The sequence below is a fragment of the Lepidochelys kempii genome, chromosome 2, assembly GCF_965140265.1.
Source record: "Lepidochelys kempii isolate rLepKem1 chromosome 2, rLepKem1.hap2, whole genome shotgun sequence".
Classification (NCBI taxonomy): Eukaryota; Metazoa; Chordata; order Testudines; family Cheloniidae; genus Lepidochelys; species Lepidochelys kempii.
This window is the reverse complement of record NC_133257.1, coordinates 205,258,231-205,272,084: the sequence shown is the minus strand read 5'-3', so window position 1 is coordinate 205,272,084 and position 13,854 is coordinate 205,258,231. Positions and strand designations below refer to the sequence as shown.

General features: G+C 41.8%; 1 protein-coding gene across 1 annotated transcript in view; it reads right to left on the bottom strand.

Moving 5' to 3' along the window:
• Positions 1-13,854, bottom strand: part of COLQ (collagen like tail subunit of asymmetric acetylcholinesterase) — a 65,618-nt gene that overhangs the window by 5,052 nt on the left and 46,712 nt on the right. The window contains exons 10-15 of the mRNA XM_073329527.1: positions 13,481-13,516; positions 12,370-12,450; positions 6,617-6,713; positions 4,742-4,881; positions 2,602-2,721; positions 989-1,109 (exon numbers count right to left, since the gene is read on the bottom strand). Coding sequence (XP_073185628.1) covers positions 989-1,109; positions 2,602-2,721; positions 4,742-4,881; positions 6,617-6,713; positions 12,370-12,450; positions 13,481-13,516 — 595 coding nt within the window. The remainder of the gene's footprint in view (positions 1-988; positions 1,110-2,601; positions 2,722-4,741; positions 4,882-6,616; positions 6,714-12,369; positions 12,451-13,480; positions 13,517-13,854) is intronic.

The following is a 13,854-nucleotide window of genomic DNA, read 5'->3' as shown; positions in this document are numbered from 1 at the left end:
AAACTATGCTCAGTTTATAGCACTCTACAGTAAGGTGATGGGTTTTCTGGGACAGAGTGTGCTCACAAGGAAAGGGGGTGGATATAAAAGGGACAAAAGAAGCTTGCATTTTTCAGAGTCAACAAACTCACTCTGCATTGTGAAAAAGGCTCATCTCTCCTATGTTCTGCTAAAAGTGACTAGAAAGTAGTGAAGAGCTGCTGTATGTATGTCTGGGGAAGGGATGAGGTGATGAATGCCAGAGATAGCTCTAAAGTTATTCTCCATGTTTGTATGCTATCATTTGGCCTCTGCTTTCAGTGACCGGCTAAATGAAAGCTAAGTTTACTTAGCATGAAGCAGTCCTGGGTAGACCTAGAAGTGCACATATTGAGTCAAAATCTGATTCCATTGAATTCAGTGGAAAAACTGCAGTTAATCTCAATGGGACCAGGATCTGGCCCATTATTAATTCCTTCTAGCAGAAATAGGAACATTTGTGTCCCAATAGCCTGGACAAATTCCCAGCTGGGTAATTAGATCTTGCCTACCTAAAATCCTCACCTGTAGCCTCAACTGGTTAGAGCAGTCATCTCCACTTCCTGTCCTAAATGTTTGTACGATGCACTAACAAGGCACAGTCTTGCACTCAAAATCCCAATGATTTCCATGGAAGTTCTGCATATAAATCAATTGCAGGATCAGGCCCTTTAAAATACATTTGTCATGTTCTAACTCAGAGGGGATTCCTGTTTGTGAAGTGTGAAAAGCATATTTGGGATCCTTTGAGATAAAAGGCTACATACAAGTTATTATTTTGCCTAGAGTTTATAGCAACTTGCATGCCTGATCTACTCAAAATGCAGCTGTCGTACCTTCCTTTTCAACATCGGTGTTCAGTTTGCAAACAGTCGCCTAAAGGTCCCACATAAGACGTCATGGACTGCACATGTGATTGACATTATGGTTTGTTTAAAGAAAGAAATAACACTTCCCACATGTGACTTACTTATACAGTCATCTGTCACAATAGTATTGCCATCATCACATTCTTCCCCATCCTGGATGATGCCATCTCCACAGGTGCTGCCATCCTCTACAGGGTAATCCACAGGATAGAAAGGGGTAAGCTATCCAAATAAACACATGACAATTACCAGAACTGAACTATCAGAGTCTTGTTATCATTAAAAAGGTAAAGCGGGTGACAGAGATGGGTACAAGCCACATAGTTTGGATCCAAATGGGATCTTTGCCAAAGTTTGGGGTTTTCCAGGATTTGGTGTGGCCTACTACTGAGCCGGTTGGGAACCTGGGATCTGGATCTAAACTTCTTCAGGGTTTAGTGAATGTCTGAAGGTTTGATCTGAGCCCGCCTCCAAAGAGACATTTTTCAGGAATTGTCAGTACAGCGGAACCTCTGGGAACTGCTTTACATTGTAACCGGGTATTCAGATCATGTTATTTCAAGGTGTGTACTAAAAGGGTCTCACACAGGGCCTGATTCAAAGCCCACAGAAGACAACTGCAGTGACCTTTAGATCAAACCCTTACAGCTGTGTGCAACTCAGAGGTTTTGGTTTGCAGGCATTTGTACAAAACTTGTGTTTTTCACAACTTCTCATGAGTTATGGCTTTGTACAGGGTCCAAACACTCTGGCAAACCTGTTACATTTTGCCTTATGGGTCAAATACCAAAGCCTCTCTGCTACTTGTAGCGGGGTGGTCACCCGTTCCGGCCTTAAAGGGCTTAAAACAGCCCAGGAGCAAGCAGTTCCCAGGCTGATTGGGTGAAGCAGGCTCAGCTCTGGCCATGCCCCAATCAGGGCTCAGCTGGCCCTTATAAGAGGGCAGTGGGCCAGGAGCAGACACTCTCTCTCTGCCTTTAGAGGGAGAAGGGCCTGGTTGCTGGGGAGCTTGAGATGGTACCTGGAGTGGAGCAGGGCTGGAGAAGGCCAGAGGAGCTGGGAGGCTCCAGACTGGAAAAGCCCCAGGCTGCAGGCCTGGCAGATGGCCTAAAAAGGGGTACTGGCATTGCAGGGGACAGCCAAAGACTGAGGCAAGGTGGGGATAGTGGGTGGGGGTTCCCTGGGGAGGGGAGACCCAGATCTGTGTGGGGTACTGCCAAGGGGCAGCACCTCAGGGAAAGGGGCAGTGGGGTCTGGGAGGGACACAGGGGCAAGTGGGACACCAGCCTGCAGAGGGCGCTCCGGAGGCTGGAAGAGCTAATTCCCTGAGAGACCAGCAGGGGGTGCCGCAGGGGTGAGTCCTGCCCTGTGACACCACCCTAATACACAAAATTCAACCCCAGTTTGTTCACCAGTTGAGCCAGCCTCACAGGGAGGTTTCCAAAATCTGAAACCATTAACAATTTAATACCAATAGTTAAGATTCCAGTGAACACGAATTCCAAAATTTTAATCAGTTCTGGCAGTGCTCCACTTTTTAGGAGAAGTTTCCACAGAAAATAATTAGATGCTCAAACACTGGGGAAAAATGAGCATTTTTCTTTTAATTTTTCTTTATGCAATCCAAAGTTCAAAAGCACAAATCTTGTTTTTAAAATGGAACATAAATCTTCATGAAATCAGATGCCTTCTGAGAAATTCATCCTGTTTTTACCTGGATTGGAAGCCATCCGATGGTATCCTTGAAATACAGAGATCTCTGATCTCTTCGAAAGGCTAAAGCATTTTCAGTATTCAGCCGGTCCAACTCCTCCTGATTGTTCACCACAAAAATCTGGGACACAGAAAACAAAATCACTGAGGATCCTTTCAAACAGCGTTTCACTCATGGGGTCTAGTTTGCAGGGTTGACAAACAGCTCTACGTATGTTGATAATCAAACAGAAAAATTATTTAATAGATTGATTCCAAAAGCAGCACTGTATTAATAATACCAGGCTGAAATGTAAACCTGTGCGTTTCCAGGTCACCCAAGGACAGCTAGTAATTGTTAAGAGAGATGAGTTTTAAAGAGCTAGTGTCCCAGTTTCCTAGGACCAAATTTTTTGAACTCAGCACAACGGCTATTCCCACAACAATGCTTGTGCCAGCCCATGCCTGTGCAGAAGCTCCTATACACAAATGGGTATTTGGAGGAGCAGTTACAAAACACATGCACACCAAAGGGTTTTTGGGGATACATTGAGTGTGCCACCATTTCTTCAGGCACATTCACTGCAAAATAAACAATTAATTGCATTGCTAGAGGCCCTACTTAGCTTTTATTACTTTGTTCAGACTTCACTGGCATGGAAACCTGTACTTCTCTGTATGTGTCTGTTTCTATCCAAAGCAAATTTTTTAATTGAATAGAAAAATTAGTTCAAAACTAGGAGAAATAGAATGAGCTTCTCCCTTCCCAAATTCTTTTATGTCTCAGCCATTGAAATTTGGCAGCAAGAGGCATTAAGCTGTAATCTCTTCCTTTAGCAGTTTAATCAAATTAATTTTAGCAGGATTCAAAACATTTTTAAATTAAGAAAAAGTAAATGGAACGCATCTGAAGAAAATGGATTTAGTAACATAATGTCTGAGCCTGATTTCCACTAAGATAAACAGAATTAGTTCTTTTTAAAAAATCAAGGGTAATTTATTTTTACATAGCATGACAATATCCCAGGGCCCCTAACAAAACTCAGCACCATTAAAAACAGCATGGAATAAAAATGCCTTCAGTTCAAATGAAGGAAGACAGGGAAGACTAGAGTCTCCCTCCCCCAACAAGAGTTGAATCTGCAACTGTAAAGCATTCGCGGTTAAAAGAGGAAGGCCCAATACGGTAGCTCTAACTTCAGTTGAAATCAAATGGCAGTTTTGTCTTCTCAACCACTACAAGTTTGAACCCTTCGTATCCTGAACACTACAACAAATCTAAACATTAAAATGAGCCACAGTTACGGAGAAGAAGACTGAAGCGGGTTAATGACATGTGAACCTGAGCTGATACTTTACACAAAGCCAACAAAGAGCTCCCAGAATGGAGAAAACATTGGAGTTGTGACATGCTGTGAAAGGAATGATGACTTGTAAATGTGAGTAGGTGTCTACTGAATTATTCAGCTCTGGTTGGAATCCTGCTCATAATGAAACCTAGCAAGCCAGGCCAGGAGATATCTCTCCTGATCTTTTACGGTTGCATCTGTCTCAGCATGTCACTTTTCTTTAGGTGATATAAGGGGACTCCAATGGTGCACACAAAGATGGCTTTGAAGAGGAGACATATAAGTGCAAACTTAAATTCAAATTCTTAACACTCAAGCGAGTAAGGACAAATGGAGTAAGCCAGTAGAATTGCCAAGAAGGGAGCATTGCTCAGGAGGTGGTGGGATGCAACCAATGACAACTCAGTTTTATTAGGATATGGCTTCCAAGATTGCCTCCTTTATCCAGTATCCATTAACATTCAAACTGAGTATCAATAATAAAAGCAACCTCAAAATATACTGAGGTCAGAGCAAATGTCTGCAATTCCAAAATAGAGAATGCTAGAAATGGGCTAAACCACATACCCAAGTCGGTGTTATTTCAAGACAGTCCATAGTATCCAAACACACCAAGTCTTGGGGCTTGTTATAGGATACAAGTCCTTCACCTAGACTGACTCTCAAGATTTATATACTAGAAATAAAACTCTGAAGCACACTTATGACATTTAGACAAGTTCTCCCTTTGATCCAGAAGTTTGGCCAACACAGTGCCTTTAAAATCAAAGTGCTTAAAAATCATTTACTTAACCTCCTAACAAGCTGCCTTACCGCAGGGACTTTTGGATAGCTGTGTCCAATCACGGATTCCTCATATGGTGGGATATTCACATTTTGTGGGGGTTTGCAGAGACATCTCCCTGGAGGCCCTGGAAGCCCTCTTTCCCCTTTTGGTCCTATTGCTAATTGTCCTAGGAAGCAAAATACCAGGCTGCCATGTTATGTCACTACTGCACAGAACATAAACCCAGCCTCAGAGGGGAACAGCTGAATGTGGACTACATAATACCAGTAAGTTGAATTCACATCTGTCTAAGGTCTGGGCGCTGTGAGGTGCTGAGTGTTATCTCCCATAGACTTCACTGAGAGTTCAAGGAACTCATTGCTATGTGGGAGCAGGTCTTAAGAGTGCCTATATTAACAGTATGGGGAGGGACATCATCACAGGGTGAGGTTTTAGGATAATAACTCAAATTATTGGACCAAAAAGGTTTGGAATTAGCAAATCTGATATGTGGAGCTTTCTATGGGTGGAGTGGAACCTTTAGAATTAAATCTCAAGATCTTGGTTGCCCTCCCAGCAGTATGGAGAAAACATTGCTTTGGAATTTTCCAGCTGATTTAGTCTATGCCTAGGTGTTTCTTATTGAGGGACATCAGCTGTATGAAGATCCATTCCCAGGCAGCCACCAGCGCCATAAGTGTACTGTTTCCAAGCCACTGCAAAGAAGGTAACTCTCGCCCACTGAATAAGCCAAGAGGCGGCAAAGGGAAAGAGAAAACTGAGCAGATGAGCAGCAGCACAACCAGCTGGTGCCCATCTGAGACACTCTTGGTTTCCAGCCATTTGTTTTAGTAAAAAAAAAAAAACGAACATATTTTTTTACGCTTCATTATAAAATCATTAGGGAAAAAAACCTGACTGTTAATATCAACTATTGCTGCCTCAGTATCAGATTCTGTGTTGTCCCACGTGTCTAGATTTTGTCATCTCCAAAGAGAGAGAAATCTGCCTAGGGTTTGAGTGAATTCGTATGTTTGAATTTGTATATTTTTCAATAATATGGTTCTTCCTTCCTCCATCTCCCAACCTCTGCCTTTATCTCTGCAATACACACAAAATGCAGACTGCAGGGGCATTTGCATCACACATGAGGAGAGAGAGACTCCTTTTCATCTCTCCCATTTCCCCCCCTCCTTCTCAGCTGTTATTGTGGCATCACTTATATCTGATATGCTTCTCTTTTGCAGAGCAGTTCAGGGTGGGGCTGCACCACGTGATTAGAAGGATCAATCTTGCTTTGTAAGCTGGAACATTTTGAGAAGGAAGGCTCCTGTCTCCCAGGATCTACTATGAGGACTCACTAATCCTCCAAGGCTGCCATAGCTTTTCCTCTTCCTCAAGCCCATCACCACAGGATGGGGTTTTAGGATAAGAACTTTCTCTCTCGTGTGCTGCAAATGCCTCTGTGCTCGGGTATATGGCAGAGATTGGGGGAGGGAGGAAGAGACTTATTACTGAATATTATACAAATTCACACAAATCCTAGGCAGCTTTGTTTCTCTTTGGAGATGAAGAAAGCTAGACATTTGCCACAACATAAAAGCTGATACCGAAGTTGCAATAGTTGCTATTAACAGTTAAGTGTCTTTAGGGAATCTTATGGGCCAGATTATCTGTTTTTATTTAAATATTAGCAACCATAACAGATGCTTCAGAGGAAGTAGAACCAGCATAATGGACAATCATGGAACAACCTGCCCACAGGGGAAGTCTCTTCCTCAACCCAGGCAGCTTGCAGCTGAACAACCAAAATGTCATGGAAGTTTCTGTGCCGATACCTGTTTAACAACATGATACAGGCCAGAAGAGGGGGTGAGGGAGGGAAGATGGGGAAGATGACTGCTAAGAGTGGCCTCTCTTACCTGATACTGAAGGTCCTGGTGGACCTGGTTGACCTGAAGGACCAGGCCTGCCAGGTGGACCCATAATTCCAGCAGGTCCAATATCTCCCTTTTGTCCCTAGCATATGAAAAACATTCATTAATGACACAGCAAATTAGTGTCTACTACATTTAACATAAACAAAGCAGATTCACCAGTGGAAACACATACATCGTACGCTTCATACTCGCCATGCATGGGGACACTGGAAAGGGAAACCTACCTTATTCTCATACATGAATGAGGAGGAAAGTCCTACTGTGATTCTGCTCTGAGATTAGACTATGTAAAAGTGGCGCCATCTTTCTAACTAGATCTGTTCTCTGTGTGTAGTCAAAGTCATCTCTGCTGATGTGAGTGATTGAAATTAGGGTTCACTCCTGTTAGCCATGCAGGAGGCAACGCAGAGTGAGCTGGATTCTACTGCTCCTTGTGCATCATCTACAGAATTGTTTACCGAATTCCAATCTATACTTGGTGCAAACCCTTTGATGGTTGGGCTTGTGCTGAGGTGATGGAGGAGGATATAATTTGCTGACATGACAGTGGGGTTGTCCTGCAGAACTTTTACAACTGGTTATAATGCACAAGGAGGGAAGCTTGATTTTTGTTGCCTAGGCTGAGTTTTCAGGGCTGGCAGAAAAAAATTCTTTTCACCTGTAAATGGAGCAAATCTGATCTTGGAATCAATGAGACACAATAAACGTGGAACCCCAGGATGCCATTTTTATTGCCACTTTTTGGGCTAGGGTTAATTTTTTCAAAAGCCACTTAGGAACCTAAGTCCTATTTATACAACTAATTTGGAGCTCGAGTCCTACCGACTTTCACTTAGGTCCATTTGAAAATTTTGCCCTCGGACTTCACAGCATCTGCCAGTTCTTTGCCTGTCTCTAGCCAGTACTGTCTCTTTCATACGCTTTAAAAGCACCCATGCAGATATTAATAAAAAAGAAATGCCAGTTAGAAAAATAGATCAAATCCAAATTGCTCAGAGACCCAGTTTCCTATTAGAGATGTTTCTGAATTTAATATGATGGCACTTATTTAAGATAGTTATATTTATCTTATCTGTACGGTACCTGAGGATTACGTTTCTCTCTCTCTTTTTTTTCTAAAAACGGATCCAGAATTCCGTGGTGCATCACTTAGTTCATGGTTTACATAACTGGTATGACCTTGATACAACAAGACACACCATTTTGCATGGTAAAAACTGTATATATTGTATTAACTTTCCTTTAATCCCAAAGGTGATGAATTCCAATGAGATGGTGTAATTCTAGGGTAACATGCATTCAGAGGATAACGACAGGCCACTGCACGTCTTGTTTCAGAGTAACGGAGAGTACACATAGCCATGTATACTAAAATAATTTTGTGTTATATAATACTCTGTATCCCATGGATAACTTTAAATGTCATCTGCAGTATCTGTAGCCAGGGCCCATCCAGAATTAATGGAATATTTCACTTTGTTTAAATAATTGCTTTTTCACCAATGAACCTTAGTGTCCATGTGAATATTCATGTTGATGGGCAAAATTGCTTACATTATGCAATGGGTATACAAAACTGGCAGAGCACAAGAATAAAAAATTGAGTAACAACCAAGAAACTTCCTAGGAAACCTCCCTCCCCCTCAAAATGAATATACGGCAGAGGAAATAAACTGTCATATACTGGCTGTCTGAGAGGTGCTTGATTTCCATGTGCAATATACTGGATGAACAATCAACTAATGCTCCTTGCTCGATACAGATAGAGCAAACCAGGACAATAATTTACACTTGAATGTCTTTTGCCTTGTTTCTTTTCACGAATCCCTACAGCACTCGGGAAAGCTCTTCTCAAAGACAAAATTTAATCTTCCCAGATGCAGGGAACCAGCCCTCTAGAAGGGCCTTTTTCCAAGTAACACTATTCGCTCATGATCGATATAAGACATTCTACCTTGTCAACACTGAAATCCTGGATTGGCTACTTAGTGTCAATTTCCATGCCGCAAAACTGAGGGAATGGTCCTTTTTATGTCAGTTTGTGAGCAGCAAGGCTGTGACTTCTGAGTTCCACAGTCTGCCTGTCTTTTCAGAATGGATATGCCCCTGAAGACTCAGCACACAACTGAAGAAGCCAATGAGATAATCAAGATGGATCTCAGAATGGAACTGGAAGTAACACTTTCTTAATTTAGCTGCTATGCAGACATTTATACAGGGATGTCAGCTGTTTCTGGAGACAGGAAACAGCTCTGTGTGGGTGAAAGCTATCTTCTCTGTTTAACAAATAGCCATTTAAATACAGATTTCCCATTTAACACAAGCAACATAACAGGCCAGCAAAGCCTTAAAACAACATTGTAAAGTTTTTTTTAAAAAGAGAAAATAAAAATATTAGCTTAGTTGATCAACAACAAAGAGCGAAACCCAATTTTCAACCTAAGCACAACTAAGATTAGTGCTCAAATTAACATTTAGACACCCAGAGAGTACTCGGATGCTAATGTCCAAACATGGGATTTTGACTTCTAATTTAGGGCCAGATTAAAGTACCCGTAATCTTGTGGAATGGTACTTTACACCACAAGTACTCCTATAAATCAATGGGATTACTTATTGAGTAAAATACTACTTAATGTGACAAAGCTCCCAAGCTCAAAAACTGGTAAGATCAAAAGTTACTGCAACTCCAAGTATTAAAGAACTGTGAGCACTGTGCCTTCTCTCTATTTAGGCATCAGAGGCTGACATCTGTGCCCTTTCCTTCTGGTGGGACAAATTAACACAGTGTAAGAAAGATGTCAGAGGGTACATAGCAACTTTTAAAAATTCACATCTGAAAGGGCAAAATTCTTCTCTCCATATCATGCGACAGACCTATTTTGCATATTCTACATTTAGTTTGTACTCTATTTTTAGGATTAACCCTGCAAAAAACTGGTATTTAAAAATTTCCCACATGGTAAGGCATTATCTCACATAGACTTATTCCTACTGACACTGCACCACCAGCAAATCAGATCAATGATTCAGATTTTCAGTGCTGGGTGTAACCATCTTGCAAATAAAATACCTGCAACAGGCCATTGAACATAAGCTTCTACAAAGGAACTGCTGGAGCTCCTGCAACTGTATGCAAATATTATTGTTTAAAATTGGTTCAGGCTGTAAAGGAAGCAATACGAGGAAACGTACTAAAAATGCAACTGATGATGCATATTAGCTCTTCTGAGTTCATAATTAATGTAATACTTCTAATTACTTGGAGAAACGTATACAACTTGTATTGGAGAAGCTTGCATCAACTTCCTTATACAATTATCAGCTTTTACACCTAATCCCAAAGAATTTGAAGATGTTTGTTCTATACATATAATTATTTTGAACCCCCCAAAAAGAACAAGTTACTGTAATATTATTTCATCTGGTGAATCCTGTACCAGATTTCAATTATTTTCATTTTAAAAGTTGCTACGTGCCCTCTGTCACCATTTTAAGAGTGCATGGATTTATCCTTTGTATGCAGTACTATGATGATTGGTTCCATACATGTAACCAGGATGATTAATCAATGCGATCTCAGGATCTACTCCATAAAGTAGAAGAGACAGTAAGAATGTTTTGTAACAGCTTCCTTTCTTTACACTTAGGTGCGGTAGGACCTTTACACTCAAAGGTCCCAGCAGTCTGATCTGTGTGGACAGAGACCCATGCAAAGACCATTTGAACTCAAGGGAGCCATGCCCAGGCACAAGGGTCTATCCATGTGGATCCAATTGCAGGATTGGAATTTAAAATGGCACTGGAGGCATACTTAGTGCTTACACAGTAACATTACTGTGTTTTTGAAGTACAAACCAATGGTTCTTGTGAGTCCACAATGTATTAATCTAGTCCATTAGAGTGCCAAGTGGCTCTTTTCCAATGCACACAAGCAGTTTCTCTCTGAGTCTGGTCACTGTTTAGCCAAGCTGAATATATTTAATCTTCCCTCATAAATCAATTCCTCCAGTCTCTAATCATCTTTCTTGCTCTTCGCTGAACTCCAGTTGATATATTTCTGGCATGTGGTGCCCAGGGCTAAACGCAGTCTTCTAGGCATGGCGGTCTTGCCAGAACCATAGGAGATGGATTATAATCTGACACCTTTGGTTACACAACCCAGAGCCCCCATTTACTTCAGCATTACTGCCTTCCAGCTTTCTACCTCTTACTAATTATTTGTATTTTATATTCATTCATAGATTAGAAGGCCAGACGGGACCACTGTGATCATCATCTACTCTGCCCTCAAAAACTGCAGTTTCCCATCAGGAAATAAAACTCTGGCCTCCAACATGACAGGCAGGGATACTCACCACTGGGCTAACAAGGAAGGGTCTAGAAGTGTAATTCTGGTGGGATTCAAACCCACAGTCTTTGAATGCCCTCCCAGCTCTAGAAGTCCAATGCATGACAGAGCCACTAAAAGTGCATTTAAGTGCCGCTGAGATTTGAACGCAGTTTGCTGGATTCAGAGTGTAGCGTGCCAATCATTACATTGTGGAACCACTAGCATTACCCCCTTGACATATTTGTTCCAGGTTGAGAGTAACATTGCTATAAATTGCACCACTGGATAGTTTGTTTTCATCTCAGATGCCACGTTGTAGTGACTTGCTGGTAAATGATGACAGTGGAATGTTTCTGATTCCAAACCAAACTTGGAAAGCAGACTATAAAGGCTTCCTCCAACTGGTTACTTCCAAAACCTTTCCTTAGAGTGGAAATGGGATACCGTGCAGTGTTTACACCAGGGCCAATGAACTCTGCCCCACTCTGCTGCTGAGGGCAGATGTTAGGGATGCTCTGATCATGTACAGTGGCTTCCCAACTCCATGTGGGTGAGAAAGTTAGTTGGGGAGACTAAGGACCAGATGCTGGCCTTCACTATGGCCTCGCCAGTGCCCCAACAGGTCCATAAAGCCAGCTTACCTGGCTGGCTAAGAATGGTCTTAGCCTGAAGAATCTAGTGCCACCCCTTCTCACAGCCCCCAATGGCAACAGCATGGCTGGAGTATCACTGCATGCTGGGTATCCTTGTCTGCCATAACCATCCCTGGGACTATTGACATCTGGGGGGAAATTAGAGCAGCCTTGACTCCAGGCCAGCCTCAGTACTGGGGAGCCACAAAGGTTTTTTGTGGCTCCACTGTTGCTCCCAACACTTTGGGTCCTGTCCTGTGCTGACTGTACCTCAGTGGGACCAGAGAACCAGGCCCTCATTTGAGTTGAGAGTCAGAACGGGGATACCCTCGCTGCCAGCTCTGACAGGGAAATGTCAACGAGGGCAGGGGTTTGGAGCCTATCAGCTGTAAGAACTACACCCCTGCCATGCAGCTTGGCACTCAGAGGGAAGATCACAGCCCTGTCTGAAGTTACACTCAACCAAAATCTTATCAATCTAGGAAAAATTACATTTCAGATAACATACAGCCTGACCTTCGACCTTCAAATTCTGACTGTATGACTGGTCAGTCTTGAACTCCTACACAAGTAGAACACTTACATTATATACTGTATGCATGCACACACCCCCACCTATATATATTCAAAATCATCCAATTTCTATGCAGAAAAAGTGGAGAGAATCAATGTAACAAAATATTGGTGCATGAAATGACAGAGGATCTAGTCACTCATCACAACCACACAAGTCCCAGAAAACTCGTAAAGAGAAAACGTAGGGTTCCTACTTGTTTGCCTCGTTTTCCTGGTCTTCCAATAGGTCCTCTGTGCCCAGGCACTCCAGGTTCTCCCTTTGGACCCATTTCTCCCTTTGGGAGTCGGGGGTGGGAGGGAAAAGAAGCAGGACTTAAGTATATAAATATGTATTAAATTGGTAATATGTGTCTTATACAACACAGCAGGTAATTCAGTACGTTCAATGTACACTATTACTCTATGAACACAGTCTGGCCCTAAGAGAATACCACTGTTGTTGTAAAATATATTGGCAGTTTGTGGTTATAACTAAATACTTTTAAAAATATACTTTAAAATTTTAACTTATTTTTTTACCCAAAATCCCTCAGAAATGTCCCTCATCTAAAGAAGAAGCCAGCTGGCGAAATTAGAAACAGGTTAGCAGACATGGAGTTATCCAGGCAATTTGGCTAACAACCCTCTTTCTGACACATTTAGAAGTATCTAGGTTTGCTGCAAGGATCCATAAGTAATAAAATCACCAGTAAGAAAGGTGATCAGCTCTTTCCTCTGCTATCCCCCTCAAAAGTAGTCATTATTTTCTTAACCTAATTTCCCAGACAAAATGGGATTATGATTGTTACATATAGACCTTCCTTTAAGGATTCTGCCCATAAAACAATCTTTAAATCTGAATTATAATTATTTGTCTAGTTCTTGATAAATGGAGGTACCTAAGCCAGTCAGGGTAAGCCCCGCTATTTAGAAGCGGGTCATTCTAAATCAGAATACTATTTAATAGAGAGGTTTAATAACAGCATGCAATTGTGTCGGCTATAAAGTCACAAACAAGAGTTTGGAAACTTAAAGTGGGGGCAAGTTTCTGATCAAATAAATATTCCTGAAAAGAGAAATGAAAAAAATAACTCACCTTAGCCAAAACCTGCAGTCTTCACCGAAAATAAAAAGACTGCAGGGTTTGGTTCAAGGGATGCAAAATACTGGTCAACTGATTAAAATGAAACTCTCAATTTTTTGACACCCTATGACCAAGTTCCATGGTTCTGGAACTTAGATGCTGCTGAAACCACCCAATGAACCAAGTGTCTATGTGGATGCTTACATAAATTTCTAAGCAGACCCTATATCATGTTTACTTACTTTCTGCCCCAGCATTCCAGGGAAACCTATATACCCCTGTAAAGCAAAAGATGAGAGTAATCCAAAACACGCTGAGTGATCTTTGACAGCATAGCATCAGTTTTTGTTTTGATTTACTCCAAAGGAGACAATATATTGAGATTTTGTAGCCAGACAATTTCTCCAGACACATTTTCATTATAAACGGGCAGCAGCCTCTTTGTGCCACAGTAGCTTGAAGATGAAAAATCCCTGGTGGCCAGGGCTGCGTGTGGCTCTTTTAATTAGCCAGAATGGGCTACCAGAGATCTCGAGGGTCTTAACACAATGCAATATGCTTAACATGTCCCAGCACCCTAACACGGGAGAATATTCTTCACTCACTGGCTGAAATG